The following is a 19,866-nucleotide window of genomic DNA, read 5'->3' as shown; positions in this document are numbered from 1 at the left end:
CACCTATAAAGTAGTTTCTTTGGGGGATTTATTGAATTATCCTTCCATCAACATGGAGAAGGGCTTTGTCCAGCCCGTGTTAACATGTAATGTAAGTTCATCCTTCTCAAGCCTTCAAACTTTGTTCTAGTATAGATTTGGATAGGCATCATTTCCTCCACTGCTGTTTACTTTGCTGTTTACATCTAATTGGATGTTTGCAACAACTACCAGTTTAAAATTGTAGTTGTAAAAACATGTTCCTTATGCAGAACAGATCCATTTATTTGCTTATATAATTATGAAACCTATTACGTGTCTCCTTGTTTCTCTTTCAGAGTCATATCTCTTATGCCAGGCAGAACTTTAGGGAAGATAGTGAGCCAAACCATCTTGAGGAGAGTGAGATGACCCCAAGGTCCTGTCTTGATGAAGACAGTGAGTTGAAGCTACTCACCAACAGCTGTGAGACAACCTCTGCTAAGTCGCTGCCTCAATCAGTTTGACTTCTTCAGTCTCAACTTAAAGCGGAAAGGCTTGCTTCAGCTCAGCTCCGACTTGAAGTCAAAGATGCAATGAAGATGTCAGAGGACTGCCTTGTGCACTATGGTGCTATACAGCTAGGGATGGAGCATCTATCGTTGACACAACTGAGGTCTCATCAGCTTGTTCGGCTGCTTGCGGGGCCCGTCCTGGCCAGGCCTAGTGCCTTCTAAAGCGCTCTCAGTTTTGTATATTCTTTTGTCGGCGTGTTTATATGCACTGGTGGCGACCTTTGATGCCCGGTGTATGTAATCTGCGGTCACCTTGTGCTTTATTATCACCGATAGCGAACTTTGATTCCCAGTGGATGTAATATGTCGTAATTTCTTTATTGTATAGTCTAGGTTTATTCTTTGGTCGGTATGCTGTAATTTAGGCCGGAAGGTTCAGTGGATCTCAGTGTTGTCGGTCTTCAGGCCGGCCCGTTACTCATATGGGCCAAAACGTCGGCCTATAATCATCTTGGGCCATTAGCAGGTCTAAACCTATAGTAGTTTCCCGCCTTTAACAGGCCGAGTAAAGTTCTGGCCAGCTGGACCAAAGAATACCATGGGCTTTTAACAGGCTAAAACCTAGATTGGGCTAGCGTTGAGCCAAAAAATTCATGAGCCAATACAGGTCGAAACTGACTAAGGCCCATGTTTGGCCCAAATAGGACGAGCAGTTAACAGGCCAAAATATGGCCTGTTTGGCCCAATAAAATTATGGGCTTTAAGCAGGCCGGTATCCACGTGGGCCATAGGCCCAAAAGTGTCACGGGCCATTATCAGATGGGCTGTAAGCAGGCCGGATTCAATGCGGGCTGTAATTAGGCCCAACTGTTACACGGGCCATTAACAGGCCAATAGGCCAGTTGGGCTGAAATTTATCCACGAAGACTACGGGCCGTTAAGAGGCCTAAAGTTACTTCGGACAAGAAATAGCCCAGTTTCTGCATGGGCCGTTAAATGGCCTAAAGTTAAACCGGGCCGACAACGTCCCAGATGCACCACGGGCCGCTAACAGGCCGAAACTATTATCGGGCCGAACTGGTAAACGGACATTTAACAGGCTGAAATACAAACCTGTCTCAGAATGGGCCCAAAAGAACAGTGGCCTGTTAACGGGCCTGGTCCGATATGGGCCATAATTTGGCCCAAAACACGGCAGGCTGTGAACGGGCCTGATCTGATATGGGCCTCAATTTGACCCAAAACATGGTAGGCTGTTAATGGGCCAGCCCGCTAGTGTCTGAGAAAACATGGTGGGCCTTTAGCTGGGCCGACTTTTTCACCGAAATGGGCCTTTGTTGGGCCGTGCCACGTGTCGACGTATCATAGGCGCCTCCTGTCCAATGATTGGATGACATATGTCCCAACGGTGAGCCAACACGTGTTTCCTCCGGCCAATGAGAATTTTACACGTGGAAAATCCCCATTGGTCTGGGCTGTTAACGGGTTATCGGATCCAAAACCGGACCCGATAGCTTAACGGCGACCCGTTATGGTCGATGCCACGCGTCGGTCACCCTTGACGAAAGCACTTTTATGACGCACGATTTATCGTCATGGAAGTGGACACTTCCGTGATGATAATTTTGGTAATGTCATGAAACACTTCTACGACAGCACATGTATGACTATCTTGATTCTGTCATAAAATCGTCATGGATGTACATGCATGACAGAAAACGTGACCTATTGTGACAAATACGTATCATCACGGAAGTATATTTTTTTATAGTGAACATTCTCCAATTTCAACGGTGGGTTGCAAGTTTGCTGCAATAGTTTGTTGTTCGGGCGTTGAGACTACCTAGTTTTGGCTGTACTAAGCGGCGATGTCTCCACATGGTGCGGGGGTGCCTCTCGCCTATTTCCTAGCATTGGTTTCATGCCCTTGATTTCTACGACTATGACTTGCAACAATTCGTGGACTACCCTAGACTATGGAGGTTTGCAAAGGTACAAGGTGTGATGCCCCCTATTTGACCGTACACTAATCATGCACGCAAATGTGTACGATCAAGATCAGGGACTCACGGGAAGATATCACAACACAACTCTAAAACATAAATAAGTCATACAAGCATCATAATACAAGCCAGGGGCCTCGAGGGCTCGAATACAAGTGCTCGATCACAGACGAGTCAGCGGAAGCAACAATATCTGAGTACAGACACAAGTTAAACAAGTTTTCCTTAAGAAGGCTAGCACAAAAGTAGCAACGATCGAAAAGGCAAGGCCTCCTGCCTGGGACCTCCTAACTACTCCTCGAAGCCGAACTCCACGTAGAATCATCCTCGGGATCTCTAGCTCCTGGACTCCAGCATCTGGTTGCGACAATCCGGTATAGAAAGGGGAAAAGAGGGAGAAAAGCAACCGTGAGTACTCATCCAAAGTACTCGCAAGCAAGGAGCTACACTACATATGCATGGGTATATGTGTAAAGGGTCATATCGGTGGACTGAACTGCAGAATGCCAAAATAAGAGGGGGATAGCTAGTCCTGTCGAAGACTACGCTTCTGGCCATCTCCATCTTGCAGCATGTAGAAGAGAGTAGATTGAAGTCCTCCAAGTAGCATCGTATAGCATAATCCTACCCGGCGATCCCCTCCTCGTCGCCCTGTTAGAGAGCGATCACCGGGTTGTATCTGGCACTTGGAAGGGTGTATTTTATTAAGTATCCAGTTCTAGTTGTCATAAGGTCAAGGTACAACTCCGGGTCGTCCTTTTACCGAGGGACACGACTATTCGAATAGATAAACTTCCCTGCAGGGGTGCACCACATAACCCAACACGCTCGATCCCATTTGGCCGGACACACTTTTCTGGGTCATGCCCGGCCTCGGAAGATCAACACGTCGCAGCCCCACCTAAGCACAACAGAGAGGTCAGCACGCCGGTCTAACCCTATGCGCGCAGGGGTCTGGGCCCATCGCCCTATGCACACCTGCATGTTGCATACGCGGCCGGAAGCAGACCTAGCCTAGTGGCGTTCCAGTCCAATCCGGCGCGCGCCACTCAGTCGCTGATGTCACGAAGGCTTCGGCTGATACCACGACGCCGGGATACCCATAACTACTCCCGCGTAGATGGTTAGTGCGTATAGACCAAATGGCCAGACTCAGATCAAATACCCAGAACTCGTTAAGCGTGTTATTTATCCGCGAATGCCGACCAGGGCCAGGCCCACCTCTCTCCTGGGTGGTCTCAACCTGCCCTGTCGCTCCGCCACAAAGTAACAGTCGGGGGCCGTCAGGAACCCAGGCCCACCTCTACCGGGATGGAGCCACCTGTTCTTTCAGCCCCCTCATCAGAATCACTTGCGGGTACTCCTCGAGCCGACCCGACTTTAGTCACCACATGTGTCATGTATATAATGTATATAGTATATACCCGTGATCACCTCCCAAAGTGATCACGGCCCAGTAGTATAGCATGGCAGACGGACAAGAGTGTAGGGCCACTGATGGAACACTAGCATCCTATACTAAGCAGTAGGATAGCAGGTAAGGGTAACAACTGTAGCAACAATGACAGGCTATGCATCAGGATAGGATTAACGGAAAGCAGTAACATGCTACACTACTCTAATGCAAGCAGTATAGAGAAGAATAGGCGATATCTGGTGATCAAGGGGGGGGCTTGCCTGGTTGCTCTGGCAAGGAGGGGGTCGTCGTCGACGTAGTCGATCATAGGGGCAACATCGGTCTCGGGGTCTACCGGAGAGAAGAGGGGGAAGAAACAGTAAATATAAAGCAAACATAGCTTCACAAAGCATAACGTGGCAATATGATGTGCCAGGTGTGACCTAACGTATGGCTACACGATATAGGTGAAGGGGGAATTCAACCGGGAAGGGGTTCTCGGTTCCGGACCTGTGTCAGTCAGATGACCGGAGGGGGAATGTTCCATGTTCAGCATGCTAAGGGCATGTGACAGATGAACGGACCGCGTATTCGGATTCCTTGGATTTTTCTGAGCAACTTTCATATAGAAAACATTTTCATCGGAGTTACGGTTTAATTACTATGAATTTCTAAAGGTTAAGGTATTTTCTGGAATTATTAATATTAACATAGAAGGAATATTGCATCAGCATGACGTCACTGTGACGTCAGCGGTCAACAGGACGGCTGACCAGGTCAAACTGACCAGTGGGTCCTACCTGTCATAGACAGTGGACTAACAAAAGTTTAAACTAACTAATTTTAGATTAGTTGACTACTGGACCCCGCCTGTCATTGTCTAATCAACTAAACTAATTAGTTTTAATTATTAAAATGTTTTAATTACGGAATTAAGCGGTGGGGCCCGCACGTCAGTGGCTGGGGCCTGCCCAGTCAGCAGTTGACTGGGTCAACCCAGTCAACTGGGACCCACAGGGCCCACTGGCAGTGGCTCTGGGGTGGCCCCAGGCCAGCCACGTCGGCGGCCGGCGCCGGAGTTGGCTCCGGCGAGCCAAAACGCGGCGGAGGGTGCGGCGGGATTCGCCGTTCGGCGGCCAAAATGGACGCGGCCGACGCCGTTCGAACGGGAAGACGACGGCGAGGCGATCTGGGGTAGTGGCAGAGGCTGCGGTGGTCGGGAACGTCGACGGCGAGCGGCGAGGCGGACGCCAGACTTCGGCCCTCGCGCGAACTGCGGCTAGAGGGCACGGCAGGACTACTGGGGAGGCTCTCCGGGGCCCTGGCGAGGCCTAGAGCACGGTGGCGAGCTCGGGTGAGCACGACATCGACGAGGACAACGGTGACGAGCTCCATTGCGAAGTGGGCTTCGGGCGGCGATGGCAACGGCGGCTACGGAACGTGGGCGAGCTAACGGAGAGGGGGAGGAGAAGCGGGAGCTCACAGCGGAGCCGTAGGGAGTGGCAGTGAGCTCGGGGAGGGCGCGAAGTAGCCGGAATCGGCGACGAACCCTGGCGATCCGAAGGTTGAAGACGAGCTCGTTCCGGTCGGAGTAGAGGCGCTCGGCTCGGTCCCGATGGCGTAGGCGACGTAGACGATGACGAGGAAGACGGTGAGCTCCAGATCGAGGCGCGGGAGGCACGGTGGCCACGGAGTCGAGCGGCGGCGGCGGCGAGCGCTTCGGGTGAGGTGGGGAACGAGAGAGGGAGAGGCACGCGGGGGCGAATGGATGAAGATGACGAGAGGGGAGGCCACGGTGGAGATCTTATCCACCCCGATGGCCTGTAGCGGCGTGGACGGCGAGGTGGGTTCGGCGGCGACGGCGGGCGCGCCTCGGTCGCTTGAACAGAGAACGGGGGAGAAGGAGGAGGCCGTGGTGGGCTGAGCTCTAGGCACTGTGCACTTAGGCCTGTGCACAGTGGCCTTTTCTATTTTCCTTTTTTTTATAGAAAAGGGGTTTAGTAATATTTTGAGCTCCCATATGATTTTGCAAAAATGTGAAACTTGGTCACATAATTACTTTGCAATATCCAGCACTGCCACAAAAGTTTGGGCATTTTTGGACTTCATTTGAATTTATTCAATAATGAAAAGGGCATTTTAAAGGCTGTTTTTGCTCTGTTAAAATGCATTAGGCCCATTTAGAAATGATGATGATGTTGTGTTCCTTAACAGAAAATAGTTTTGGATTATTTGCTAAAAGGTGAACATTTTTCCAACAAGTTTTGATCAAATTCAATTTGCACTTGCAAATTGAATTTGATTCCAAAGTGGAATTTCAAATGAGATTTGAATCAAAGGTGATTAAGCACTGTTTGGAAGAATGATTAGCTTAATCACAGTGGGTTACCGTAGCATGACACTGAGGGTGTTTCACAAGGCGAACACAATGTCTTCAGTTTGAAGAGTAGAAACCAATGTTCCCGTCATCATAAAAAATCTCTCTTTTATGATGAGAACTAACAGCACAACAAGCCAAAATCCTCGTCTCGAGTGCATAGTCAAGGGGATGTGATTTCCTCCTCCTACCGAGAGGAAACCCTATGGATCGGATGTTCGTCACACTTTGAAGTTGTGCCCTCTTGGGGTCTTCTTCGTCGGAGTTGGTATTTACTGGAGGGGCATGTGGACATTGTTTGAAGGTTCATAGTAAAATTGTGTGACAATTATGAGAATATTTGGATCACAACAAGGTTTTGATAGTTGGTTTTCTAGCATTCCCATTGAGTCTTTATTTTCGTTCTCCTCTAGTGCTATAAAGCTGAAGTTGTCACATCATCGTCTAGGCAGTGACAATGATAGGTGGTAAGTAATGTTTTTGTGTGATTTTTTCCAATTAACTAGACAATTCTCCTTTTCTTAGTTAATAGAGGAAGTCATGTGGACTTTCGATGAGTGAGTGAGGCCATTTTGTTGTTTCGTTGATGACAATGGTGGTTCCATTGTTCTATAGTTTTGTGGAGGTACGACCATGATCATGTGTAAACTATTTATCTTTCATGTCAAATCAAACACTAATACAAAATTGAATTGTTGACGAGATGTTTTATTGATGGGCAATAGCATGAGCTTTGCTTTTTCATTAAAGAAGGGGACTCAAGTTACATGTATGTTCATCATATATGGAGAAGATAACTCATAGACACAAGCCTATTCACTAGCTAGAACTCCAAAGACTCTAGCCTACAAATGATGCAGGTCCTACCATTTTTGGACCAGCAACCACATGCTCGCTCCGACTTTGGGATCATCCATAATCTTCCGCATCATGTTTAGGAGAGGCTCAGGCAATATGCCTGGAAACTAGAAGTCATATCTCGAAGCTACTAAGTAGCAACCATCTCTTGTGATGTTCCAACGGATCCTACGGGCTCGGCGGATAATAGCATCTTCTGCACCTTTTTCCCAGAGGAAGATGAATCCATCCATAAGCACCATGAGATTTTATGAAGACCGTCCGACCACACATCCATCTATTCTTAACTAGGGCCTCAACTGACATGTTTTATTTCTCCTAGTCAGAGCATATACTAAGGGCGAGGTCTTTCAATGCGTGACCATGAAGCCATTGGCCAACCCATATTTTGTCCCGACCATCATCGACTAGCTCAATATCGGTACATACAGAGAAAAACTACATCTAATCACATGGTAGAGCAGTGGCAGATAATGGGTGCAGATCACCCCACAGTCCAAACAAGGCCAGCGGCACACAAGGCTTTGCTGTAGCACGAGACGTCTTTAATACCAATCCCTACTAGCTTATTTTGCTTGCAAATCCTTTTCTAGTTGACTAGGAATTTTCCACGACGAGCGTCCTCATTAGCATTATAGAGAAAATCTCTCCTGATTTTATCCATCTCCCCTACAACCCATTTGTTAGTGATGACGCTTGTGAAAAAATGTGTTGTAGTAGAGGTTAGTGTTGAGTTATTCAAAATTAGGCTCCTAGAATTGTATAAGAGCTTTCATTTCCACCTTTTTAGCTTTCTTGCCATCTCATTAATAATAGGTTGCATTTCAACTCGTCTCGTCTGCCACGTCAGACTGAAGATGGGGTCCCGCACGAAATCGCCCGAAACCCGGCAGTCCGACGGACGCCTCCTCTGGTTGGGGGTGTGAACGTCGCGTGGCGTCGAGGCCAACCCGGCCATTTAAGTCGGCCGACGTCCCTCAACCCTAGCCACATCCACCTCCCCCCTCTCTGCGTCGCCAGCCCGAGCCCATCCACCTCTCTCTCGCTCCGTCACTCTTCCCACGCCCTCCGGCTTCGTCATGGTTCGGCAAGAGATAACCACGTATGCTATGGTCATGCCGGAGCGCCGGTTTCAGATTGAGCAAGCGGACGCGCCCAAAAGCGTGCGTGACCATTTGAGGGATCGGATTTGCTGTCCGCGGCTGTAGGTGCTCTTATGATGGTACAACTCCTTCGAGGGCCGGAGAAGAAGAAGGAGCGTGAACCACAGAGGGGCCCCACCTACCAGCCGCCGCCGCTCCACTCCCCGTCCGTCACCTTCCTCGAGAACACCACCAAGTCCAACCCCAAGCGCAAGAAGCTCTCCTCCCCCTCCCCAAGGATCCCGACAGACGGCCCCCGACCCCCTCCAATGCCCCACAGTCCACGGACATGGCCTTCCTCAGAACCCTAAACCCTCTCCTCCGTAGGAACCCCGCCCTCCCGAATCCGAGGCCTCTCCTCTCCCACTACACCCTCTCCGCCCCCTTCCGCGCCGCCGTCCCTCCCGCCCCCTCCCCCTCCCCCTTCGCCGCCGCGGCCGCGGCCGCGCACCCCCGCGTCCTCGCCCGCTCCCGCAGCGGACCGCTGCTCCCCTCCTCGTCCCCATGGACGCTCCCGCGGTCCGCCACGCCGTTCACCACCGCCGCCGCTTTCCGCTCGAAGCTCCACAGGGCTCGCGCCATTGCCGGCGGCAGTGCGCAGGCTCTCGCCGACGCGGTGCGGTGGGAGCCCAAGCGGGTCTACGGAGGCGAGGCTGCGGGTCCGGGTGGAGGTGAGAAGTTTCTGAATCTGCCCAATTTGGTGTCGATCGGGCGCATGGCGTCGGGGCCGCTCATTGGATGGTGAGTTCTTACCTTCATGTGTCACTATGCTGTCGAACCGGATGCATTAAGATAGGTGCTTAAGTTTGATGGTTGGACTTCTCGATCAAAATGCTACTGCTCTGATGTTTACTTAGTACTGCATTCAGTACCCACCGTGTTAATTGAATCAAATAGGAAGTATGTGCAGGCTTGATGCCATAAATTACCATGCTCTGTTATTTTTCATAGGTGACTCCCTGCTTGTGCATGGGTACCTCATGAAAAAAATTAGTCTCATGCATACTTGTTGGATTAGCACTCATTTCTGTGCAAACCAGCTATTTAAAATTATGTTGATGTGTCTGATGATGTAGGTCTGAATGTGTTAGCCTTAAAGGAATCGAATATTCGATGTTATGTATTGTTGAGGCTTTATGAATGTCTTATAATTGATTGTATTTCAGGTTTTACATTGGCATGACTGACTTGCTTTTGTATTTCATATCTTAAGGAACCGAGAACCCGAAATATTTACATTTCATGAGAGAGTGAGAGGTTGCCAGGCTACAAATTGAAACAGGATATTAAATACGATGTCTGAACTTGTTAGTTGTCGCCAAGGTTGCGGAGCTTGTAGTCAAAACATGTTAACCAATCATTGAACCTTTCTTCATGTTCTCTTTGATCATGTAAATGCATGTTTGACCAGGCAGCTTTGAACCATGTCAGACAAAAGATACTGAAATGTTTTGTTCTTGTGTCTATGTGACATGACATTACATAAAGGGCTGAGTAAACCTATTGTTTGTTCTTCACATTAGAATCAGATGTATTGCTTAACCAGCACTGCGTGTCAGTGTCAAATCTGAAGAAGTTGCCAGGCTGTAGGCTTATCATTCCATACTTCAACACTGCACCATCCTCCTGTTTGTTTTTGTGTTGTTTCGCTTCATTACAGGAGGTCTGAAATTGTGGTTAATGTCAAATTAGCTTTTTTGGATGTTCTAACAGTGATTTCGAATTACTCAGTCTCTAGGTATCAGAGCATGCGATTGCTGTCAAATAAAGGATGCCCATGTTTGTACTTTGTATATGTTTGATTAATTTGCTGTTTTGGATATTTTGTCTTGCCACATACTCCCTCCTTCCCAAAATAAGTGTCTCAACTTTAGTACCTTCCCAAAATAAGTGTCTCAACTTTACTAAAGTTGAGACTTATTTTGGGATGGAGGGAGTAATATTTTAGACATATAGGGCCATGATTATCTATATCTTTCTTATCTATGGTTCTGGTTCTGATGATCTACATATGCTATGTAGGATGATTATGAATGAATGGTATCTTCCTGCTTTTGGCACATTAGCTTTGTCTGGTGCAAGTGATTGGGTAAGATTACACCCTTATAATATTTCAACCATACTAACACCATATGTTAAAAACCTTACTCATCATTTCTTCTCTGACAATAGTTGGATGGTTTTTTAGCAAGAAAGATGGGCATCAATTCTGTCATTGGTTCATATCTGGACCCATTGGCTGACAAGGTTCAAACTTCAAATCAATATTTATAAACTTTATGTTTCTTTATAAAATTATATCTGTGTTGTTAAGCTGACCTGCAGTATCTGTTGTGTTGCTTAGGTGTTGATTTGCTGTGTTGCTGTAGCAATGGTTGAGAAGGAGCTCTTACATCGTGAGTAGCTCAACACATATTCTCTTCATTTTTGTATCTTTGCTACACAGCTTGCTTGCATCCCTGTGTATAATGTCAATCCCAACCAGAGACATTGTGTGATACTCTGAATGTCTAAAACCATTCACCAGCTTCATCTAAGAAAAAATACAGTGATGGTGATTGCTGATAGCTCATTATGTTGTCCTGCTATTCTTGCCCTTAATCGAATAATTTGACGAATCAATCAATGATGTTGCACTTTGATTGCTCTGCTTGAAGCTGGCCTTGTTGGCCTGGTGGTTGCAAGAGACTTTCTCCTGGTGGGTGGGGCTTTCTACAAACGAGCATCCAGCCTGGGATGGAAGGTACCACTTACACAAAATTAGGTATATATTTGAAGTGTTTAAATGAATTCTCACCCTGATTATCCTTGCGCCAGTGGAACAGTTGGTCAGACTTTTGTAACTTAGATGCAATTCAGCGTGAGAAGGTTCAACCTCTTTTCATCAGCAAGGTATGTCACTATGTTCTCACATTATTTGATCCTGTGGACCTTTGGCACACATGACAATAATTTTTTAATGCAGGTAAATACAGTATTTCAGTTGATGTTGGTTGCTGGTGCACTCCTTCAGCCAGAATTCGGCACAGAGGAGACTCAGAATTATATTACATACTTGGGGTAATCTTTTTTTTTTCAAACTTTTTGTCTGCCCTGGTGTTTGTAGTTTGGTAAAATGGTGTTTTTTTATATGAAATTATACTTTTACGTTGATCAGTCAAACCACTATTTATCTGTCATAACTCAGAAGCATCTCCTATGTGAAATTTGATAATTTTCAAGAAAATAATACTGAAACAGAAGAATACTTGAACATCAATAAGTGATGATTGTAAAAAAAAAGTTTATATAGAACATTTTAGATTATTTTGCTTGCAGTGTTTCGTGCTAAATATTTGTTTTATAACTGCAGTTGGCTGGTTGCTACTACAACAATGGCATCCACAGTAGGTTATGGTGTGAAATACTATCAGTTAAGACCGAGGACATGATGACAGCTGTTGCCTGCATTTTTGTTAAATACCAGCCAGATTACGATTGGTGAATCCAGCAATTAGTGGTGAAACTCGATTGTTTCCATGGACCATCCAAATTTGAAGAAATGGAAGGGTTGTGCAGTTTCTGAAAATGAAAGCTGCAGATGTTTGCTGTATTAGGACCTCTCCCAAGTAGCCATTAGTCTAGTTCCTAACATATGGAGCCATTGACTAGAATATAAAGCTGTAGAATTTGTTGTATTTTTTTCCCCTTAAGAATGGTTATCAAATTACTGGAGGGCAAACCGCATGCCAGTGTACATATTCTTGCAGCTCTGTACTAAGGTTGAGTACAGACTAGAGAGGTTGGCTAGTCTTGAGACGTCAGCGGTTGAAGTCTACAAATTCTCTCATATTCCAAAGGATTTAGTTGAGTCGTTTTAACCCCTGCAAACGGTGAAATGTATAAACTCATATTTTCTATGTCCCTGTATTGTACTTGCGGGTTAAAATGTAGTAGTGGATAGATCCAGTTGAACCAGCTGATTACTGGTCGAAATAAGGCATTATTTGCTTCTTAAGCTTTGTTCCTAGAATCAAGTCGGGCTGGGGCGAGCAAGTTGGAAGCACAAAATGAGCGCCTGCCAGTCATAACCATTTTTCGATACTCAAGTTGAGTTCATTCTCATCGATGGGTTCAATAAACGAGCCATAGTTCGTGGCAGGAGGATATGTTATTTCTATCGGAGTTGCTATGGGTTACTCCCTTCGTTTCCCTTCGTTTCACAATATAGTGCATATGATTTTTAGAAAATCAAACCTCACAAACTTTGACCAAATTTGTAGAGAAAAACATCTAGGTTGCCAAAATACATCTCATTAGATTCAACATAAGATGTAGTTTCATATTATACATATTTGATATTGTAGATATAAATAGTTTTCTGTATAAACTTGGTCAAAGTTTGTAAAGTTTGACTTAAAAAAAAAATCCATATGCACTATATTATGAAGCGGGGGAGTATCAAACTTCTGTATCATTTGATTAATCAGAAAAAAAGAAAAAGAAATTGCATTGGTCTCGCATGAAATCAAATGATGTAGGAGTTAAATGAGACCTAATTAATTATTATCTAGATGAGAGCTGGTCACACCTTAATTTTATCTTGTGTTTAATCCAAAGGATAATTAATAAACTCCTTACTGAAGCCTGGCAGTGGCAGGAGACATATCAGTCCGATGGCACGCCACACCCCAAGCCTCGAACCCACCTGCTAACTAACCCTAGAGAAGCCCTCGGCCTCGGATCGCCGCCGCCGTCGGCGACTCCGAGGGAGTTCTCCTCTTCCCTTGCCGGTGGAACGGAACACCTCTCTGCCAGCCGTTTCTCGTAAGCATCTCAGATCTTTTTCTTGCTCGGAGATCCCATTTCTCCCTCTCTGTAAACACGTCGCGTTTCCCCTGCTAATCTATGCGCAACAGCATGCCAAACTGCTTAAATCTGGCATGCCAAACTCGTCCTACGGTGAGCTCTAGTGATGATCTGGTTCTTAGATAATCCCTATTGGTGTTAGTATTAAAACCAGTGGCGGATCTAGGATTTGAAGACAGGGTGGTCCTCCTAATTTTTTTTGACATCTATGACATGTGAATTTTCTAACTAATTATCAATCCCACATAGAGATCCCGTATGTTCGTATCTACATACCAGATCTACAAAAGCAATGTCCGTGGTCCTCTTCATTCTTCAATAATTTTGCAGTAATAACTTTCCTTTTATCAAACATAATGACATAATTGAACACAAATGATGTGCAAAATTATTTGTACCATGTGTTTGTTGATTCGTGTTCTGGACAGTGGATAGCACGACAAAGAACAAACCCTAAATCAATTGGGGGGTTTGGCAGTGGGCGACCTCAAATCTGACGACCACCGGGAGTGCTGGAGACCTGAGATGTGGTCTGGGCGGTGGGCGGGCGGCGGCTTGCTCCGAACGCGGGGCGGCCAGGGGCAAGGCCGCAGCCCGCAGGTGGTCACGGACGCGCGGAGGGTGAGGCTGGCTGCGAGGGCCGGGTGGATGGTGGAGAAGCAGGAGGGAAGAAGAGGCTCGTGGGCGTCCGGGCGAGCGGCGAGGCTGACAGGGTCGCGCGGAAGCGGCGAGGTGGGCGGGGACGGAGGCGGCTGGGCATCGTGGGCGGGAAGGCTCGATGTGGTGCAGACGTGAAGTGGTGGATGCATGCGTTGTTGCTTGTTGGGTCAAGTGTTATTGGGCTTTTCTTTTTCTCTCCGACACATCTCTAACTGCATAGGTATAAAGGCCGGACCAAAATTCCAGGGTGGGCCGCCACCCTGGCCACCCTGTAGCTCCGCCTCTGATTACAACAACAAGAACAACAACAACAACAAAAACTCGTCATGGATTGGAAATTTGGATATCTACTGTTCATTACTTGGCTAGGAAATGCTCGATGCCGAGCAAAATGTTTTACTCTGTCTATTAAATTGCTAGAGAATGCAGTGCCCTGTTGTGGTGTGCAGAAAAGTTTTGGTAGGAACGGAATACACAGGGGAGGCTGGAAATTGCTCTGCTTCCCTAATTTGGTGATAAGATCGTAACCGTTATAAGAACTAACCAAACCTGCATTGGTTTGTGCGAACAACCCAGCTAAACAAGTAAAACCTTCATACTGATGCAGCATTGATAACCTGGACACTTTTTGCGGCAATTGATATCTGCCCTGGGCCGGGCCTCATTACTTCATGTACTAATTGTGGAATATGTACACACATGGCAGGTTTTGAAGCCTTTAGGTAAGAAATTTGAGGTAGGGTTGCTATGGAGTCGTCAGATGACGAGCATGCCATGGAGAGTGATACTGAGACTGAAAGTGATCTGATCAGCGGGCTGCCTGAAGACATCCTCCAGAAAATCCTGTCGTGCGTGTGGATTAGAACTGTTGTGCGCATGCGCAGGGTGTCTAGGAAGTGGATGGAACTGTGTGAAAGCCTGCAGTTCATACGCCTTGATTACAGAGATTTCGAACATTGGAAGGTCGAGAAGTTTACTCGTTTCGTTAACAACCTATTGCTTGTCCGTCGGAAACTAGACTTGCACACATTCCAGCTGCATTGGAATCCTCATGGTCCCCTGAACTGCAATGATGTCAGAATGTGGATTGGCTATGCGGTGAAGCATAATGTTAAAGTGCTTGACGTGAAACTTTGTCTATATGATAAGACTGTTTTACCTCCTGCCATTTTCACCTGCCGCTCGCTTCAGGAGCTAAATTTGCAGTGGGGTAATGCTCCCTACCGAGATTATGATCACACAGGACTTGTACTGCCTGACATAATCAATCTTCCTTCTCTCAAGAAACTTACTCTGCGCGACGTGGAAGTGGATGAGCTTTCTCTGAACAGATTCATTGCCCGGAGCCCTGGCCTAGAAGACTTGAATTTGATAGACTCTGCGATGCGTCTTGATCTCATAGCCTCAAAAGCATTAAAAAGGCTAACCCTTGATGGCTTCCTAGGTGAGTGTGATGGATTCACAATTGCTGCCCCTCATCTCATTGGCTTTGAGTGCACGGGATGTTCACTGGAAGCTATTTCCTGGAGAGACCAGCCATCTCTAGAGAGCGCACGCATAGATACTTGTGGGTATTCATTTGATTGTGAATCAAAGTTCACTGGAGTTCTTAAGTATGCCAAGAAGCTTGCATTATTTGGTTCTGACATAAAGGTATGGCTTTTGAAAAGACAAGCCTGCGGTTCTATCTGTTGTTTTTTATCTTTAATATTTTTGCTAGAACACACATTCTTTTATTATTCTTGTTAAACTGTATAAAAAATGAATTATAAAACTTCTTACATTATTCAACGGTTGCTGTTGTTTGTAGTCGTTAATGTAAAATTTATTACTACCATGTTTCCAGAACAAAATGGAAGTAAAGAAAGTAGTTTTACTTAATAGTTGAAACACTTCTGCTGCAACAAAAAGGTAAAATCTAAGTGCCGTTGCTCAATGATTTGGGTGTACGTTTTGTTTATTCTTGCTGCTAAAGTGGATTTGATCATTTTGAATGCAAAACCTAATATCCATGAGTTCATCATATTGCTCCATTAACTTTGAATTAGTACTAATATTTAGAGCATCTCTAGCAGATCCCGTAAAAACACCACCTGTAAAAACAGTTTACAGGTCCCCTTATAACGAATTTACGGTACCGCAAGGCATCGGGTGGAACAGATCCCATAAACCCGTACCATAAAAGTTTTTTTCCTTTGTTTTCTCCTCACGCTTCTTCTTACCCGTGACACACGCATGGACGAACTCGAACTCCGGCCGGCCAGAACGGCGCTGCTCCGGCCTGCCGCCTGCTCCGGCGCCGCTCCGGCCCGCTGCCTGCTCCAGCGACTTTCCGGCGACGCTTCGTCCCGCCGCATGCTCTGGCGATGCTCCGGCCAGCCGCTGCCGAGCCCTCCCCCTGCTCGCTGCTCGCGCGCGGTGTCGCCAGCCCCCCTGCTCCAGGTTGACCGGTTTTACGGGATCCTCAAAAAACGGCTTGAATCCTCCATACATGACGGATGGTTGCTCTAATATACGAGAACCTGTAAAAAAATACGGGGTATGCTATTTTACAGGATCTATTCGGTGTTTTTTTTTCAACCTGTACCGTAAATCTGAAGGTTTGACCGTTTTTACAGGATCTGCTAGAGATGCTCTTATGTTGGTCTAAATTCTAACAAACAACTATTGGAGTTGGTTCAATATTTTTCTATACTGATCTCTTCCACAATTTGATTTTCTTACCTTAGTTATGTCCACCAAAATAGAGCACACTTTCAGTAGAAGTAAAAGTGGATCAGATATGATGGAAGCATTCAGAGTGTGAAACCTGGATATGAAATGTAATTCTGTTTGATATGGATACTTTTAAGCTTTAACCACTTAGTTAGTGCTGTGCGTAAGCAGATAGAAGAGAAAAAAAAATGCGCTTGAGACATTGTGTTTGATAAGCTTACTAACAAAATTGGCAGTTTTTGTTTTTGATGAGCTTACACTTAGTCATTTGGAAGGCTTTAACCACTTGCATGTTTTCTCAACTGTAACAAAATTCACAATTTCGTAGTGGGAAGTTTGGTCTGTTGGCTTATAGCGGAATATCAATTATCAATTATGATGCAACAGTTTTGTATTGCTACACTTTCATGATGTCTTGTCTTGCAATGCTAATTTGATGTTTGCACTCTTTCGTTCAAGTTAATGATACGGTGTTATCGGTATTGTAGTTGCTTTAGGTTTGTCCTAGTCATAACTCACTCGCTCACTCAATGCAAGGTTATGTTGGAAAAGGAGCTGCCAACATGTTCTGCGTTTGAAAGCCTCACAACTCTTGAGATTGGCGAATGGTTTTTAACTGAGGACTTGTACGTTGTGCTTCGCTTCCTCCAGCTTTCACCGAGGCTAGAAGAACTCACTTTGATGCATAGGCCGGTATGCTGCATGTAATATCTATTGCATTTATTATATTGAGAAGTTTTGCTAAAATATATCCTCTCCTTTTGCTTTCTCTTTATCTCTAGCTTGATGAAGGAGCGGAAATAGATTGCATGCCAATTGACGGGATGACCTTCCGGTGTCCACTCCTTGAAAGTGTTGTCATACAATGTTCAGAGGGTGATGGAGGAATCGATAAGCTGCTAAGTGTTCTGGTAGTCAATGGGATTAGTCTAGACAATATAAATATTGCCTTCTATGATGAAATTGAAAAGCGGGACCGTGCGGAGAGGATACGTGCCGACGAGGAACGGTCGAAGGAGCTGCGCATCTTCGAGAAGAGGGTGAAGAGAAATCCAGAATGGAGAGAGTATGATCCTTACGCAATGAGTGAGTCTGACAGCAAACAGAGTGATGATGGGTTCAGCGACGCATCTGATGACTACTGAGGGGGTATGGCTTTCAGAGCAATGAATTTGAGAGTTTGACGCTAGAGCCCTGCAGGGTGGGTTACTGCTTTTATACCCATCCAATATTCAGTTCCTTTTGTTCTAGATGAGACCTTCATCTCTTTGGATCCTTCCTCTTACTTCTGAAACTTGGTGACTTGTGGGTTATGGAGCCGAAAATCTTATGCTCCGAGCGTTTGTACTGTTTGAGCATGGTTGTGTAATGTGACATGGATACATATTGACCTGTTGTTTTGAGCATAGTTGTGTAATGTGACATGGATACATATTGACCTGTTGTTTTGAGCATAGTTGTGTACTGTGACATGGATACATATTGACCAGTTGTTTTTGCAATTACTCTCTAGTTAGCTGTGTGGTCACTGATGGTTAGTGTTGTCCCATGCTCTAGAGTTAGCGTGTGCACTGTACGACCTTTCATACGATGGGAGGCCTTTTCAGTTAATCGACTCTAGAGCGGAGTTATTTGCGTCCTAAGCTTTGTTCTTGGATCATCGGGGCTAGAATGATCAAAGCACAAAATGAGCACCTGAGAATAACAATTGATTTTTTTTTCTTGCTCAACTAATTGACTCAGGCATCCTTCATATTTTGGAATCCTACAGAGATGGTTGTTCAAAAGAATTGAATTTCATTCTCATTGGAGGTGTTTAACAAATGAGTGATAGTTTGTGGAGGATAAGTACATTTTATAACTTTACCTTCTGTTTGAAGAATAACTCGGTCCTAAGAAAGCAGCTCGCTAAACTCAAGCCCGTCCTGTTCGTCGACATTCTTTGTGCGTTTTATTCGGGAGATAGGTTCGGATGGTTGAGACTCGAGAGCACGTGTATTCATCAGATCCAGATCCTCTGACGTACGAAGCAAAGTCAGGTGGAGCTACACTTCCTATAATCAGATCCAGACTTGCCTTCGAAAGTGAACTGGCACAACATTGTATCTACAGTGATTATCTACTGTAATCATCTATAATCTTTTGTCTATGGTGCCTGCTGCACCTCTCTGACTTGCCTATACTATTTTACAGAAGAAACACTGTAGCATCACTGCCTTCCCTCCCATAAGTCAGAGGAGCTGGTTTCATATCCACCTTGCTAAGAATAGTCACTTCTTCTGTTTGGTTAGGTATAGGTAGGATGAGTTGAGTTTTTGTTCAGTTGGAAGAATAAGAGATGGTTTGACATAAGCCAATTATGTTTTAGTCTAAGAGATAAGTGGTGATAGGAATTGCACTGAGCTTTTTGGTCTAGGTGATAAGATCACCTCCACAACTTTTTTTTTTCAAATTAAGCAATCCAATACGATATGAACAATAATAATTTGGAAAATAAAGCAATACTTTGGCATTACATTCACACTTAAAATTTGAACAACAATACTTCAATAATATGAGCTAAACTTGAACTTCTTTACTTAGACGAGTTGCAACTATTTCCCATAGTTCAACGTTCCATTTGAACATAGAATACTAGATCAAATCTAAATTTATGTACAACCCATATTTAATCCGTCGCCGTTGCGAGCTCCAAACCCTCGCAAACAGGCCCGAGACACAACCACACGAATTGAAAGCTCCCAGGGAACGCCAACTGTCTAGGGTTCCCCACAAAATCAAAAGTAACAAGATTTGTTAGGATCTTGTGGGGAATCAACGAATTTCAATTTTGCTTTCATGGAATTGTAGATTGGGTGTTACTCTTGCTCTTCCTAAAATATGGGATAGATTAAGTGGCTAGATAGGTAGGAATCGAAGTTATGAATCAATGAAGGAAAGATGGATTGAGTCAGTCACCTTCTTTTGAAGAAGGGTAGCTTTTATAGGCCAACTCAAATTTTTCCCGTTATGTGTGCTCCTTAGCGATGTCAGACTATTTTGACATAATTCAGACAATCAGTGATGTCAGACTATCTGGGTCAATGCCCGACATGGTATCTAACATTACACAATGCTATGTATAAGGCCGAACATAATGTCGAACTAGCCGACATGTAAAATCCGACCTGATCCAAAGAGCAAATAGAAGTGACATACAAAGTGAGATAATATGACTTTTTGTGTGACTTATGTCTAACTTAAGGGATGACTTGTACAACATCACACAAACAAGTAGAAACGTGGGGCTCTTCCTCACATGGGTACGGATGGTATTTGGTATCCCCTGTTAATATCTTAATAGTATGGCGTACCTAAGACTGAATAAACAGAAATTGTCGGTGCAAAAATTGAC

The 19,866-nt window shown here is 45.3% G+C and overlaps 2 protein-coding genes across 2 annotated transcripts; both read left to right on the top strand.

Annotated features, from left to right (window-relative positions):
- The first annotated feature begins 8,385 nt into the window (after positions 1 to 8,385).
- On the top strand, positions 8,386 to 12,148 carry LOC123079419 (CDP-diacylglycerol--glycerol-3-phosphate 3-phosphatidyltransferase 1, chloroplastic). Its single transcript, XM_044502189.1, has 8 exons — positions 8,386 to 8,990; positions 10,272 to 10,338; positions 10,422 to 10,496; positions 10,594 to 10,645; positions 10,907 to 10,992; positions 11,067 to 11,141; positions 11,215 to 11,309; positions 11,602 to 12,148. The coding sequence occupies exons 1-8, from the start codon at positions 8,539 to 8,541 to the stop codon at positions 11,678 to 11,680; spliced, it is 981 nt and encodes a 326-aa protein (XP_044358124.1). The 5' UTR covers positions 8,386 to 8,538; the 3' UTR covers positions 11,681 to 12,148.
- Positions 12,149 to 12,857: 709 nt separating this feature from the next.
- On the top strand, positions 12,858 to 17,974 carry LOC123079418 (FBD-associated F-box protein At4g10400). The gene is made up of 4 exons (XM_044502188.1): positions 12,858 to 13,055; positions 14,464 to 15,410; positions 17,010 to 17,165; positions 17,255 to 17,974. Exons 2-4 carry the CDS (start codon positions 14,505 to 14,507, stop codon positions 17,615 to 17,617), a joined length of 1,425 nt encoding a protein of 474 aa, XP_044358123.1. The 5' UTR covers positions 12,858 to 13,055; positions 14,464 to 14,504; the 3' UTR covers positions 17,618 to 17,974.
- Positions 17,975 to 19,866: the final 1,892 nt, after the last annotated feature.

Source organism: Triticum aestivum, chromosome 3D (assembly GCF_018294505.1).
Source record: "Triticum aestivum cultivar Chinese Spring chromosome 3D, IWGSC CS RefSeq v2.1, whole genome shotgun sequence".
NCBI lineage: Eukaryota > Viridiplantae > Streptophyta > Magnoliopsida > Poales > Poaceae > Triticum > Triticum aestivum.
This window is presented reverse-complemented; position numbering and strand designations above follow the sequence as displayed.

Excerpts from the sequence above, each read along its gene's own strand:
- LOC123079419 (XM_044502189.1), top strand. The coding sequence starts at position 8,539 with ATGGCCTTCCTCAGAACCCTAAACCCTCTCCTCCGTAGGAACCCCGCC. Across the intron at positions 10,497-10,593 it reads TGGACCCATTGGCTGACAAG|GTGTTGATTTGCTGTGTTGC; the intron begins GTTCAAACTTCA and ends TGTGTTGCTTAG. Across the intron at positions 11,142-11,214 it reads AACCTCTTTTCATCAGCAAG|GTAAATACAGTATTTCAGTT; the intron begins GTATGTCACTAT and ends TTTTTAATGCAG.
- LOC123079418 (XM_044502188.1), top strand. The coding sequence starts at position 14,505 with ATGGAGTCGTCAGATGACGAGCATGCCATGGAGAGTGATACTGAGACT. Across the intron at positions 15,411-17,009 it reads TATTTGGTTCTGACATAAAG|GTTATGTTGGAAAAGGAGCT; the intron begins GTATGGCTTTTG and ends ACTCAATGCAAG. Across the intron at positions 17,166-17,254 it reads TCACTTTGATGCATAGGCCG|CTTGATGAAGGAGCGGAAAT; the intron begins GTATGCTGCATG and ends CTTTATCTCTAG.